This window comes from Pogoniulus pusillus, chromosome 27 (assembly GCF_015220805.1).
Source record: "Pogoniulus pusillus isolate bPogPus1 chromosome 27, bPogPus1.pri, whole genome shotgun sequence".
NCBI classification, from domain to species: domain Eukaryota; kingdom Metazoa; phylum Chordata; class Aves; order Piciformes; family Lybiidae; genus Pogoniulus; species Pogoniulus pusillus.
In genome coordinates, this window is record NC_087290.1 from 13,621,705 (window position 1) to 13,634,774 (window position 13,070).

General features: G+C 50.2%; 1 protein-coding gene across 17 annotated transcripts in view; it reads left to right on the forward strand.

The window, feature by feature from the left end:
• MSI2 (musashi RNA binding protein 2) overlaps positions 1-12,355 on the forward strand; it is a 254,837-nt gene extending 242,482 nt beyond the window's left edge. For 10 of the 17 annotated variants that reach the window (XM_064166379.1, XM_064166382.1, XM_064166380.1 and 7 more), the window contains 3 exons: positions 7,143-7,351; positions 9,408-9,485; positions 12,105-12,355. In XM_064166379.1, coding sequence (XP_064022449.1) covers positions 7,143-7,351; positions 9,408-9,449 — 251 coding nt within the window. In that variant the 3' untranslated portion in view covers positions 9,450-9,485; positions 12,105-12,355. Of the gene's footprint in view, positions 1-7,142; positions 7,352-9,407; positions 9,486-12,104 lie in introns of those variants that run through there. The other 7 variants (XM_064166386.1, XM_064166388.1, XM_064166392.1 and 4 more) reach the window with 3 other exon arrangements.
• The last annotated feature ends 715 nt before the right edge of the window (positions 12,356-13,070 follow it).

The following is a 13,070-nucleotide window of genomic DNA, read 5'->3' on the forward strand; positions in this document are numbered from 1 at the left end:
TGTGAGCATTTAATCCTGTGTGTGCCTGTGCACTCCTGCAGCCTTGATGGGCAAGGGAGAGCCAGGAGCAGCGATGTCTTATTTCAGACTGGCATTAATTTGTGCATCCAATCTCGGGTAGATCACAGCCTGGCTGTCTGTTAGCATCTTTGCAAAGCAAGGTACAAGCTCCCATTAACTTCAGCCGTGAACACAGAGAGCATTAGCTTTGGCCAGGCTGTCTCTAATGTGGGTGCAGTGCTAGCTAATGATATTTGTGAGGCTCTAAACACTAATGATGTCACATTTGCATGTGGTGCTGAAGTTCTCCTGCAGTCCATCCCGTGGGCTGCTTATTTAAAGTATCAGCATCACACTGTGACTGCTGCTCTGTTAGTCATGGGCTCTACAGCATGGCCATTAGTGCTCATGCTTCAGGACACAGCAGATCCCTAAGGAAAGAGGGGTGAGATCTTCCTTGCACCACTCACCATGGTTTTCCTGCCATGTCCCCTGCAGTGTTTATGACTGGGTTGCTGCAAAGGCAGCAAAGCAGGCTGGAGGCTTGGTAACAGGTGATGCACCTTCCCTGGACAGCTTCTCTTAAAATCCAGCAGTAAATCCCCAGTGACTCAAATGCCTCCAGGCCGTGGTGTAGTTCCCAGTCCCAACTGGGCTGAAGCCGTGCCCTGCAGCGTTGCTGAACCCATCATGAGCAGAGGGATGGGGGTGCCAGCTCTCCCATCAGCTCACCCCTCTGGGCTGCTGCCCAACAGCACCTCCCTGCCCTGTGCCCCCAACCCCTGCCTGTTCCCGTCCCTGTCAGCAGCGTTCGGTGTCATGATATCATTTACTCCTTGGAGCTGGAGGATGATGTTTGCAGTGTGTTATATGAATTTTTCATAAAGACAGGAAAAACAGCCTAATCTTGTGAGCTTTGAGTCTTGGTAGTGGGTAATGGCTTTGATTTAAAGCATTTTGTCTTAATGATAGTTATATTGAAAATTTCCTGCTGCTTTCAAGCACGTGTAGTTATTATCATAAACACTGATGGTAGAGCTGCCTGCCAAATTGTGCGTGGCTGTTTATGGTAGATGAGAGAGTCATCCAGAAATTAGAGCGCTGGATCAACAAGTTGTCAAGAAGCTTCTTTGTGCAGAAAGCCACCACGGGGTCAGTCCAGCAGCCAGGAGGACCTTGGAGGGGAAAAGCACTGGAGGGGACGAGCACTGGGTGCCGAAAGGAGCCCTCTCTAAATGGTGCAGGCAGTAACTGAGCATCATTAGATGGGTCTCCGGGAGTGTTGGTTTTGTGCTGACCTCACACTCATGCAGCTGGGGGGGTCCCAGTGCTACCCACAGACATGTCTCTGCGGGGTGCAGAGTGGGGATATGGGCGCCTGTGGATGAGGAGAAGCTGGGACAGCTGCAGGCAGCTCCGTTGTGCCCTCGGCTGTGGTCTCAAGTGCAAACTGTGTTTCTGTCTGTGATCAGAGGCTCTGTGTCTTAGCCTGAAGTGCCCTGCTTCATCTTCAGGAGGAGATTCAGCAAATCATGTGGTGGTTCCTTCCAAACCTGAGGCTTTCCTTGCCTGTGCAGTGTAGCTGAGGCTGCCACTGGTGACTTGAACTGCATTTTGCACCGTTCTGCATCTCCTTCTCTTTGCTTTTGAAGTGCTGATACTTGCTGTATGCTAAAGCACAGCAAAAGCAGAGTAGCTAATGAAGAGACCACATCAGGAGCCAGGCCTCCCCAACAGTGGTGTTTTAAGTCTTTGGGGTTTGGTGCTGTTGGAGAAGGCTCTGTGTGGGCTGTGTGAGGGGCCAGTCATCCCCACGCAGTGTCTGTCCTACACCTTTGGGTGTGTTTTACCTGGTTTGTTTCCTTGGAAATACAACAAGCTTTAGTGGTCCTTAAAAGTGTTTTGGCATCACATCTAAGTGAGCAGACACCGAGGGGCTGTCCACAGCCCAGCAGCCTGCACCTTCTCCTTGCAGGCCAGCAATGTCAACACCCTGGCATTTCGCCTTTTCCTTCCCTCTTTTGCTTCCTCGTTTGTGGCTGAATCGAGTTTATTTGGGTGAGAATCCAGGGTCTGAGTTGTTGTGCTGTACCCTGGTGCCCTCTCTGCGCCCGCAGCGCAGCGCTGGGATCCTCGTTAGCGTAACAACACCGTCGGCTAAGGCAAATGTCATCCTGAATCCTGACTTAGCAATTCCTCAGGAGCTCCTGGCAAGCCAGTTTATCTCGCAGTGCTGACCTTTCTTGTTGAACGCGGATTAGCGCATGAGCAGGGGCTGTGTTAACATGGCAGGCTGCAGGAGAAGGCACTTGATAAGCAAGCTCCATCCCTGCTCCCAGCAGAGCTCTTCGTAGCACCGAGCCTCCCATCTCTGCATGAGCATGGGCTGCCAGGTGCACTTCAGATTCCAGCTCTCAGCTCCTTGACGTAAATCATTGGCTGTCCAAACACTGCGTGGAGAAGCATCTCAGGCACGGGTGGTGGCTCCTCTAAAGGCCTCCCAGGTGAGCTGGCAGTGCAGTGCGTTGGCTTGCTGAGCCCTACCTTCAGCTCATGCTTCTTACAAAATCACATTTATTTTAGCAGAAGAACTTTCAGTAGGTTCTTCTTTGAGGGGATGCAGCGTAGGTGGAGGAGGAGGGTGCAGTAGGTGATCCTGGTTGCACCAAAGGTGTCCCCAAGGTGCAGGGAAGTGCAGCAGACCCTGGCTTTTGCCACAGCAGAACCTGCCCCCTGTAAGCACTGGACGCTGGCTGTGGTTTGTGGCAGGGCACCGAGTCTGAGTTCCTTTGGTCCATTTCCAGCCTTGTCAGCAGGGCCTTTCTCTTCCCATCACCTCTGGGAGCTGGGGGCAGTACCAGTGTTTGTCGTGGCTCTCCCAGCCCTTCCCTCAGACAAGGCCCAGCTCTTGCTGTGCACAGCAGATCTAAATTCCTCCAGCACCGACACTTTGCATTTAGAAGAAGCCTCTTTGGTGCCTGCTTTACGAACCAACATTTGCTCCAGAGTCTCATCTCACTTTCACTCTTTGCTTTTCAATGCTCCCCAGGGCACCACAGCACTGGGCAGGGTAGAGCCTGAGGCTCTCCAAAGCCTGTCCCTTTGGTCTCTGAGCACATCTTCACTCACTGATCAAAATTCACAAGCTTTTCTCTAGGAAAAACCCCAACAAATTCAAAGTACAGCAAATGAGATTAGACTTCCTTGTTCCCAGCACTGCCACATCTATTGGCTGCTGGCTCTTGATCTCCATGGGCACAGGAAGGAGCTTCTGTAGCCCAGAGGATGTGGGATCGTTGGGGCTGAAGAAGATAAATGCTGGTTAGCTGTGACTTACAGACACATCTAATCTTTTCCACATCTCTCTTGACCTTGATCTATCACAGGACTTCCTGGTGACACCTGGGATTGCAAATTATGCAGAGAAAAAACCTTTGAGTTGCAGGCACATAGCTGCAGCCACAGAGCTGTGAAAAGGTCTGGTGCAGGATAGTTTCCTGTGCAATTGGTTGGCAAATTGGACTTGAACCTTTCCTAGCTTGTTGGAAATGTGTACTTTGGCTGCCAGGACTTTGTGAGTGCTGCTGGTCCTTGGAAAGGGAGGAGATGGCCCTGCCAATCCCCAGGCGACGTTGAATCAGTTTGATGAGTCCTCCCAAGTCAGGAGGTGCTTGGATAGCTCAGGCAGTGCCTCTGCTGGGGTCAGGCAGCAGCTCAGGCTTTGCTGCTACTCTTCACGAAGACATGGTCAGAGGTTCCCTCATGTCTCCTGGGGCAGTGCAATCCCCTGATGGTTCTCCAGTGATGTGGTTCCAAACTTCTGCTTTTAATTGCTTCCTGTTCCAACCGCAGATGTTGGAGAAAGTCTCAGGTTCCTCCCAGCCTGCAAGGGATCAATCCTAATGCTCGATGATTACTGCAGCTTCCAGCAGCCCTGCCTCTTGGATGGCTTCTGCCTCCTCCAGCAGCTGAGCTGAGCTGATGTTGGGAACTTTGTCAGAAAACTTCGTGTCTCCAAAGAGCCTTAAGATTTCTTTGAGGGCTGAAACAGTATCTGGAGTCTGGAGGATTTGGGGTTGGGTTTTTTTCTTCTTCATTTTAGTCTCAGATTGCTGCAGGTTTATGTAGATCAAATATGTTTCCAGGTTGTTTCTTACCAGACCTCCCACCACCACCATCATGTTTTGTGTGTTGGGGAAGTTGCTGAGGGTCCCTTTGCTGTTGTTTCAAAGAGCCCCTGGCTCCAGATGAGTTTATATGCAAAGACAAACATTTAGCCACTCACCATGACTGAGTGTATCCTTAAAAATCCATCTGTCCTTAGAAGTGCTTGGAATTCTGAGAGCTTAGAGATGTGAGAGGCTGGGCTGGGATGTCTGGGGACAGAGCATCTCTGGCTACTCAGTCTCCATTTGCTCTTCTCTTTATAAGGTTTCAGAGCATGGCAAAGCACAGCTCTTTGTCACCCATGCACAGTGGACTGAACAGGTTGCCCAGTGAGGTCTTTGGTGGACCTGGAGGTGTCCAAGGCCAGGCTGGATGAGGTCTTGAGAAGCCTGGGCTAGTGGGAGATGTCCCTGCGTATGGCAAGGGTGGTAGGAACTGGGTGATCTTTAAGGTCCCTTCTGACCCAAACCATTCTTTGAATGGGATAATGACCCAGGAGTGTCCCTGGGGATGCCATACTGTGTGCCCATCTATTCCATTAGCCACAGCACCACTATGGCTCCTGAGCACATGGTGTGCGCTGCTGCTCCCTGTGGTGGACATGGCATTGGGTGGCTTTGGGCACCACCTGGCCAGTTGGCTGAGGCTGAGGATGGTCCCTGCTGCAGTGATGGTGCAAAGGGCTCTCCTGGTGCCTCTGGGAGGTCTGCAGGAGGGGGTTACTGGTAGGATCCTCTGTCTCTGCTTTGCCACGTCCCTCTGCTGCGCTCCTGCCTTTGCTCAGAGCAGCCAACTGGGCTTTCTGTGGGACTTGGCAGGGAAATTCACATCCATTTTATTGAACCAGAAGGAAGAGAAGGGGGAAAAAAAAAGTGCTAGCTTAGAGTAATAAAGGGCTTTTGAACATCTCAGCTGGATATTTTTCTTCACGAGTGAGAAGGCCAAATGTTATCTTGACATTTAATCTTTAATAATAAACCAGCGCTTTGTTTGCCAGTGAATTCCAAAATCTGTTTACTCTCTCATGCCTTATTTCTTTTAACTTGCTAGCTTAGATGTCCTACTTACTCTGCCCTGCTACCAGCCCAGAGCTGCATTAAATCATTTATTTTGTGAAATTCACTCTCCTGTCATTGCAGGGCCAACAGCTGCTTGGCTGCTGGGGTTTTCTGACCAGGTCATTCATTCCTTTGACAAATGGGGACCTCCTGGGAAGGTGATGCAAGGGGAAGGAGCCAGGGCAGGAGAGGTGGTGGTGGTTCAGCTTCAAACGCAGGCTGAGCCCACCCCAGCCTACACTATGTGCTGCCAAAACCTTCCCTCGGGCTGCTCTTGTTGCAAAGGCTTCCTCCTGGGCTGCTGCCCATCCCCAGTAGAACCCTTTGGTGGGCCAGCATGGCTCTGCCCTGCGGGCTGGCAGCTGAGAGTTACTGCAGGCTGTCAGGCTTTACAAACCCTCTTAGTGCTGGATGAAGATAGGCAGGAGGTGGCAGCCAGAGGAAAAGGCTGCAGGGATCTTGGTGCAGCCTCAAGTGTGGAGGCGATGGCATCTGCCACAGGGTGGGTGCCTGGTTGTGCTGATAGCCGCGCTGCGGCGTTGGGCACCACATCCAGGCTGGTCCCACTCCTGGGTGTGTGCCCAACGGCACGTTCAGCCTGGAGGGCACCGGGTTGGCCATTAGCTGTCGGCGGTGCGTGCCCGCGGTGGGCAGTGGTGAGGCAGTAGCTGGTGTGGGCAGGGGAGGCTCCGTGTGCTCCCGAAGGACCGTTCAGGGGTAGCTCCAGCTTCCCGCAAGCCATCTCCATCCAGCTCCTCCCAGTCCGCTGACTTTTCTTTTGCATTGAAACTTCTTCCTCATGAATTTTACATCCAAGAGCAACTGTGAGAGATGCCAGAAGCCTGCTCATCTAACATGCTTTGATACCTAAATTTATTCTTTAGTCCCATTCTTATTTACATTGTTTTTCTGTCTCAAAAAAAAAAAAAAAGTTATATATATAGAATAAAGGGAGAAAAAGAATATTTTTTTCTTTTACTTCCACATTAGGAGGTGAGTTGTCACACGCCCTCTGGAGTTCTTTTTTTTTTTTTTTCTGCTTTTGATCTTTATTTCTTTGTTTAATTTTGGTTGATGTCCCAAGCATGGTTTTGGAGACGAAGGTAAAGCTTCGCTCTCCAAATCGAAAGGGAAAAACAAAACACAAAAAAATAACTCAGTAAAACAACCCTCTCCTTGACCATCTTAACACCCACCCCCCCCCCCAAAATCAAATCCAAACTGTTCCATTCCATACCATTTAAAGAAAACAAACCAAAAAACCACCCCACCAAACAACTAATTGAGCGATTCTGCAGCTCACTGATATCAAAGGGTGGGGGGGGGGGGGGTTTCTTCCAAAAGCATCAAATGGATCCAAAAACCACCCCACAAAACCCAATTATTTTCCTAGACACCATCCAAGTGATTTGCTGTCAACATTTTAATATCAATATTACCACAATGTGTAGTCTCAAACTAGTTCCTTTGTAGTTTGCATGGGATGTGAATGCTGTCTCGGCGTGCCCAGACCTAGAGAACTTTGTTACTACTGCATGAGCATCAAGTCAGATGTTGAAAAATACCGACTCTATTTTGTGATAATTTGGTGAAAATGAGCACCTCCAGTCTCTGGTTGCAGTAGTGTGGTGAATGGTTGTTCTTTTCTTTTGTTCTCTTTTTTTTGGTTTGGTTTGGTTTTGGTTTTGGTTTGGTTTTTGGTTTTTTTTTTTTATATATATCCATATATATATTTTTGGAGCTCTAAGCTTCGTAGTAGTCCGGGCTGACTCTTCTCCAGTACTTGCTCTCCTTTCGCATGGCCTTGGTTAAGTGTTAGAAGTTGGGCCTAGGCTGTTTCTTCTGGTGTTTGGCTTTGTAATAACGGTGCATGCCCGGCGTCTGGCCTCATACCCAGCTTTATTCTCTGCACACCAGTCTTGAATAGCTACAGTGCTCAACCGAATTTTGGCGCACCCGCTTCCCCGGCAGGCTCCAACCCAGCCCGACCCGGAGGCTTCCCCGGGGCCAACAGCCCAGGGCCCGTCGCAGATCTCTACGGCACGGCCAGCCAGGACTCCGGCGTGGGTAACTACATAAGCGCCGCCAGCCCGCAGCCGGGCTCCGGCTTCGGCCACGGCATCGCCGTAAGTACCACGCGTGGGCACCGCGGCCTCTGCGGCTCGGGGGCGGGGGGGGTGTCCTTGTTAGTGACCCGGGGGTGGGGGGTTGTGTTGGTTCATTGGCTCCCTGAGACCTGATGGCAAGCAGAGCACCTTGCTGCCGTAACCTGCTAGAGCTGTGCCCAATCCCTGCAGCTGCCAGCTGCCAGACAGGCTGGAAGAGCTCATCTGGTCTTCAAGAAAAGACTGGATGAGGCACTTAGTGCCATGGTCTAGTTGACTGGATAGGGCTGGGTGATAGGTTGGACTGGATGATCTTGGAGGTCTCTTCCAACCTGGTTGATTCTATGATTCTGTGGTGCCTTCTGAGCCCAAAGCTGACACAGTTCAGAAGGAAATGTTTAATACTTATGGGGTTTAAAGTTCCTGCTTAAAGTTCCAGGAACGACCTCTCCCTAGAGGTGCTTAAGGACAGGCTGGATGAGTCCTTCTGCAGCCTAGGGTGGTGGAGGTGTCCCTGCCCATGGCAGGGGGTTGGAGCTGGATGAGTTTTAAGGTCCCTTCCGACCCAACCCTTCTGTGAATCTCTGCATACCTGCTGTTCCTGCTCAATGCAGAGGGTTTGGACTAGATGACCTAGAAAGGTCCTTACTATCCATGCTACAATTCTCTATGGGCTTTATCTCTACCCAAGCACCTGTCCCAGCTGATGCTCCCATTTCTGGACGACACACCTGTCCCTGATCCCACCTAAAGGAGCAAAAAGTGGCTCAGTAATTTGTCTAGCAGGACTTTGGGATTGCCTGCAGCCACCATGGCAAGGGGATGCTTGCCCTGCCTGTCCCACTCCCCATCCCCATCCCTGTAACCGCAGTATCCTTATGGACCAGGGATGGAGGCTGGCATTTTGTGACCTCCTGGGTCACTTCCAGCATCAGTAAGAGTCTTTCAGGCCTGCAGGTTACGAGCAAGTCGCTTCTGCATTGCTGTCAGGTCCTTGGCAGAGGCTCTGCAGCCTCACTAATGATGGGCCCTGGAGATTGCTTCCCGGAGCTGCATGCTGGTGTGGAGCTGGTGCTGGTTTACCTCTGTGTGTTAGCATGAATGTGGTCGCACCTCATTGGTGGCTGTCAGTCTCCCAAACAGAAAAACGACCTCTGAAGTCGTTCCCCTTTGCCTAGGGAAGCAATGAGACTTTTTTTTCCCTCTCACACCGTGAACGTAGCCAAGTGCAGAGGCCTCCCCCAGAACCCCTCAGCCCCAGCAGAGAGTGTCAGTCTCTGGCCAGAGTGGCTGAGTGGGGGGAGCGGGAGTGTGGTGCAGACAAAGCTGCTGACACGCTGTTGTTCTTATTGCATAAGTGAGCCCCAGAAGACAAAAAAAACCACTGCCTGGGTTTGTCTCCAATCCCATCCTGGTCCTGCCTCTCCTGAGGTCACATCAGGGGCCACATCAGGATCAATTCTAGTACCAAACGTGGAATATTATTGCTTTACTAAGAGCAACATCAACTTAAACTGCCATCTCACACCACTTATAACACCTCCTCCTTCCATTTTTCACCTAAAGAACAAGACCTGCTTGTTCCTGCGAGCTTGGGCACTCTGGCCTCAGCAGCATCCCACTTTTTCAAGTACCAGGACATGAGGTGCAAGCCTGAGATTTGTCTGCACTGACACGTCTCCAGCCAAACCATTTTGTATGTGACTCGCAGAGTGGCAGCCTCTTAATTTCCCCCAATAACTGCAAACAACTCCCTAGCTTGATTTCTGCCCCTCCCCCATCCATATCTCTTTAACATTCTCCATTTACTAACCCTGTTTAAAAAAAAACAACAACAAAGAAGGGAAACCCCAAAGCTGATTTTTGCTGCTTGGGGAGAAGGAGGAGATTATGGTCTTGGAAAGGTGACCGCAGGGTCGAGCACACTAAGTCCTGGTGACCAGAACAGCACCTGGAAATACCTGTTCATGCTGGCAACAGAGTCTTTCAAGTCCTTTGATGATTTCTTGCCCAGTGAATGACCCTCTCTGTCCCCATGTCACGAGCACTGATGACCTTAACAATTGTGCAATTTTAGGGACCTTTGATTGCAACGGCTTTTACAAATGGATACCATTGAAACGTTACACATGGTTGGTTGCCATCTCACTTGGAGGTATTACAGCATATCCCATTTGTACTTTGTGCTAAGCTACCATCTCCCCTATATTTACTTTGAATGAACAGGGTTTTTTTTTTTATCTTCATTTCCTCTTTCCTTGGCCTTTAATCATTCCTTTCTGTGATTTGTGTTGATTAAAATCAATCTCATGGGTTGGAAACTGGAAGACAGGTCAGAAGCTAAGCCTCCCTGAAAAATCCCTCTTTCGTATTCCTGCCGTTGAGTGCAGTCATTTGGAGAGCCAAACCCCCATGAAGCCTGGGGGGAAATAACCAAGGGCCATCAGAGAGCATCCCGATGGCCGTTACAGATCTGTCACCAATGCACTGGTCAAAAAAAGACAGAGCAGGCCCAGTGCTTCATTACAGAGAAACCATCACTCTTAATTAAGTGCCGTGCCAAATATTACAGCTAAAAGATAACATTGTAACTAGTAACCATAGAGCAATTATCAAGATGAAAAAAAATTAAACCTAAGCAAATTAAATTAAAGACATTACCTGAGTAATGCCTCCTTGGATTGCTGCCAGTTTCCTACCCTTTGAACTAAGCTCGAGTTAATTAAATGTTTAATTTTATACATACATATATGTATATATCCACACATCTTTTTTTGTTGGCCTTTGGCTGTTCATCTTTGCAAACAAACATCCTTACAATGCCAAGAACAGGGTAGATTACGAAAGGCAGCTGATGACAACCAGAAATTATCCCCCCTTCCTCTCCCAAATCATTCAGCACAGGTTTACCTCCAGATCTGCGCCTGGTCCAGGTGGGGATGTGTGACAGATGTGGCAGGTTTGATGTCTCCGCTTCTTGCCCAGCACAACCTGGTCAATGTCACATCTTCAGCATCCAGCATCCCTGTGTGAATTTAGAATTGCAGCTAGTCAGGGGCCTGGGACCTGTGGAAAACGTTTAGAGGCTTTAAATCAGATTAAAATAGATTTTTACCATAATACCCATGAGTAAGGTGTGCGGGGGGGGTGGGTCCTGTTTCCTCTTCATACCCCCAAGCTCACCTCAGATTGTCCTATCAGTCTTTTTGCTCCACCAAACAGTATTTTTATAGGGAAGAAAAACAGTGGCATAAGTAATGCTGCCTTAATCCCCGTTGTTACTTGCATGTAGCAGTTGTGTGCTCACAGATCAGTGTGTCAGAGCCCCCCAGGTTTGCTGGGCTGCCAGCCTGTGCAGTCAGGAGGTGGCACAGGGCACCGCTGGAGTCATTCACACCCAGAGCACGGCCGTGGAGGCAGCCAGCCCCAGATCCATGGCTTGTCAGCGCTGCCCACTCAGCACCACACAGCACCCTGCAGCCAGCCTTGACTGGCCAGGAATAAGACTCAACTCATTAATGCCTTAAAACCAGAAAGTGCTTTTAATGCTGCTCAGTACTAATTGAAATGGATTTTGTGAGGAGGAAATGAGCCTTATTATGAATTCCTCGAGGACCACTAAGTTTGTAATTTTTATTGCAGCAGCACATCCTGAGCTGCCTGGTCCCTCACCCATCCCCACTGCCTGGGGCAGAGTGAGGCCACAGCAGATGAGTTTGGCCAAGATGCAGGTCCCCGGGCATAGAGGTTGGCTGTAGAGGATGAGCTTGGCCCAGCTGTGGGTCTTTAGTTTAGGGACTCTCTGTTCCCATAGACCTGTGGGTGCTGCTGGGACCTCACCCTGGGGACAGCTCTTTGGGACTGGCTTTTGGAGATTGCCCTCAGAGATGTGTGACCTCCCTGCAGCCAGTCCCATCGTATTTATTTCCATGTCAGCCTTAAGCACTGGCAAGAGCAGGGCATGGGAAGCCAAAGCCTCCATCCTCTAAATCTCTGCAGGCATTGTTACCTTTGGAGTGCTGCAGCCTTCAGACACTGCTCGTTTGGCCGCGGCCATGTAAATTCCTGGCACATATATCAAGTCCCATTTTCCTGTTCATAATCCAGACCAGCACAGAGCTAACCCCAGCCTGCCTGAAGGCCAGGCTTAGCTGGCAGGTGGCTTTCCACAGAGATGGAAAGGAGAGCAGTCGATACACGAAATACAGCCTCCCATTGGGACAGTACCAGGAGGCTCCCAGGGAAGCCTTAGAGCTGCATTTCAGTATCTGAAGGCTGTCTGCAGGAAGGCTGGGGAGGGACTTCAGAAGGGCCTGTGGGGATAGGACAAGGGGCAAAGGTTTGAAACTGGAGCAGGAGAGATTCAGGTTGTACATCAGGAGGAAGTTCTGCACAGGGAGGGTGGGAAGACGCTGGAACAGGCTGCTCAGGGCTGTGGTTCAGGTCCCATTCCTGGAGACATTCAAGGTCAAACCTGTCCCTGAGCAGCCTGCTCTAGCTGGAGGTGTCCCTGCCGCCTGCAGCGGGTTTGGACAAGATGCCCTTGGAAGGTCTCTTCCGACCCGATGCGGGCTGCGAAGATCAGAAGTCGGCTGCGTTCCGGGCGGGTCGCAGCGGGTTCCCCCTGGGGATGGATCCGAGCAGGCTGCAGCTTTGCAGAGCGTTTGCAAAACCCTTTGGCGGGGCGGGGGTGCGGGAGGCGGGTACTAAACAGTCCAATTACCCTCGATTAACTCTGCCTCTCCTCCGTGTGCTGTGTCTGCGCTCCCTGCAGAGTCTCTCTGGATGTCCGGGCAAGACGGGGCGAAGTTTTTGACGGGGCCCACGCGTGGGTGATCTGATCAGACTTTGAGCACTACATCACCATCAGCGCTAAGGCGAACAACCCGGAGGTGGCACTCGACGGACTTAAGGTTGTTTAAAAAAAACAAAACAAAACAAAACAAAACGAAACAAATCTCTCTCATCATCTCATGAATCTGCTGTACTATAAAAACAACAGCTTTTAAAAGTATGTATATAAAACCCATTTCTTGGTCGTTTTATTTTCTCGATGGGTTCCCCCCTCCTCCCCCTCTCCAGTCCTTTCTCCCTCCTCCTCCTCCTCCTCCCCTCTTTTTAAAACCTCTCCAAACCACATTTTTTTGGTAGCGTTTTGCCATAGTCTCGTAGCGAGGTAGTTCTGATTCTTTGTGTATCTTAGCAAGAGCCTAACCATAGCCTAACTGTTTATATTAAGGGGGGTTTCTCTCGGTTTTGGTTTATTTTTCTTTCCCACCTCCCCCCCCTCTTTCACCCTTCCGTTTTACGTAGTCGTCGTTGCTTAAAGGATGCTGAGATGGTGACAGGAGTCTCAGCCGCCGGTGCCAGCTCTGGGGGAGGAGAGCCGGGCACCGCAGGCACTCTCTCGGGGTGGCCTTGGGGGGGGCGCAGGGGTGAGCAGCAGGTTCTCTTAGCCCCTTTCCTTCTTTCTTTTCCTCTGTGGTGTCTTCGTTAACCCAATTCTCTCTATTTTGGGCAATAAGGCAAGGACTGCAAACTTTTTTTTGTGCGTCCTTTTTTCTAGAAGTGCTTTTTTTGTTGTCGTTGTCGTTGTTGTTGTTGACAGAGGCGATATAAAAAAAGGGGGTTTTTTGAAATTGTGATTTCGGGGGGGGAGGGGGGAGGGAGGTGGGGAGGGGAAGGAAAAAAAAAAAAAAGGAATAAAAAATTCAAATGCTGTAAATACAATTCCATTAAC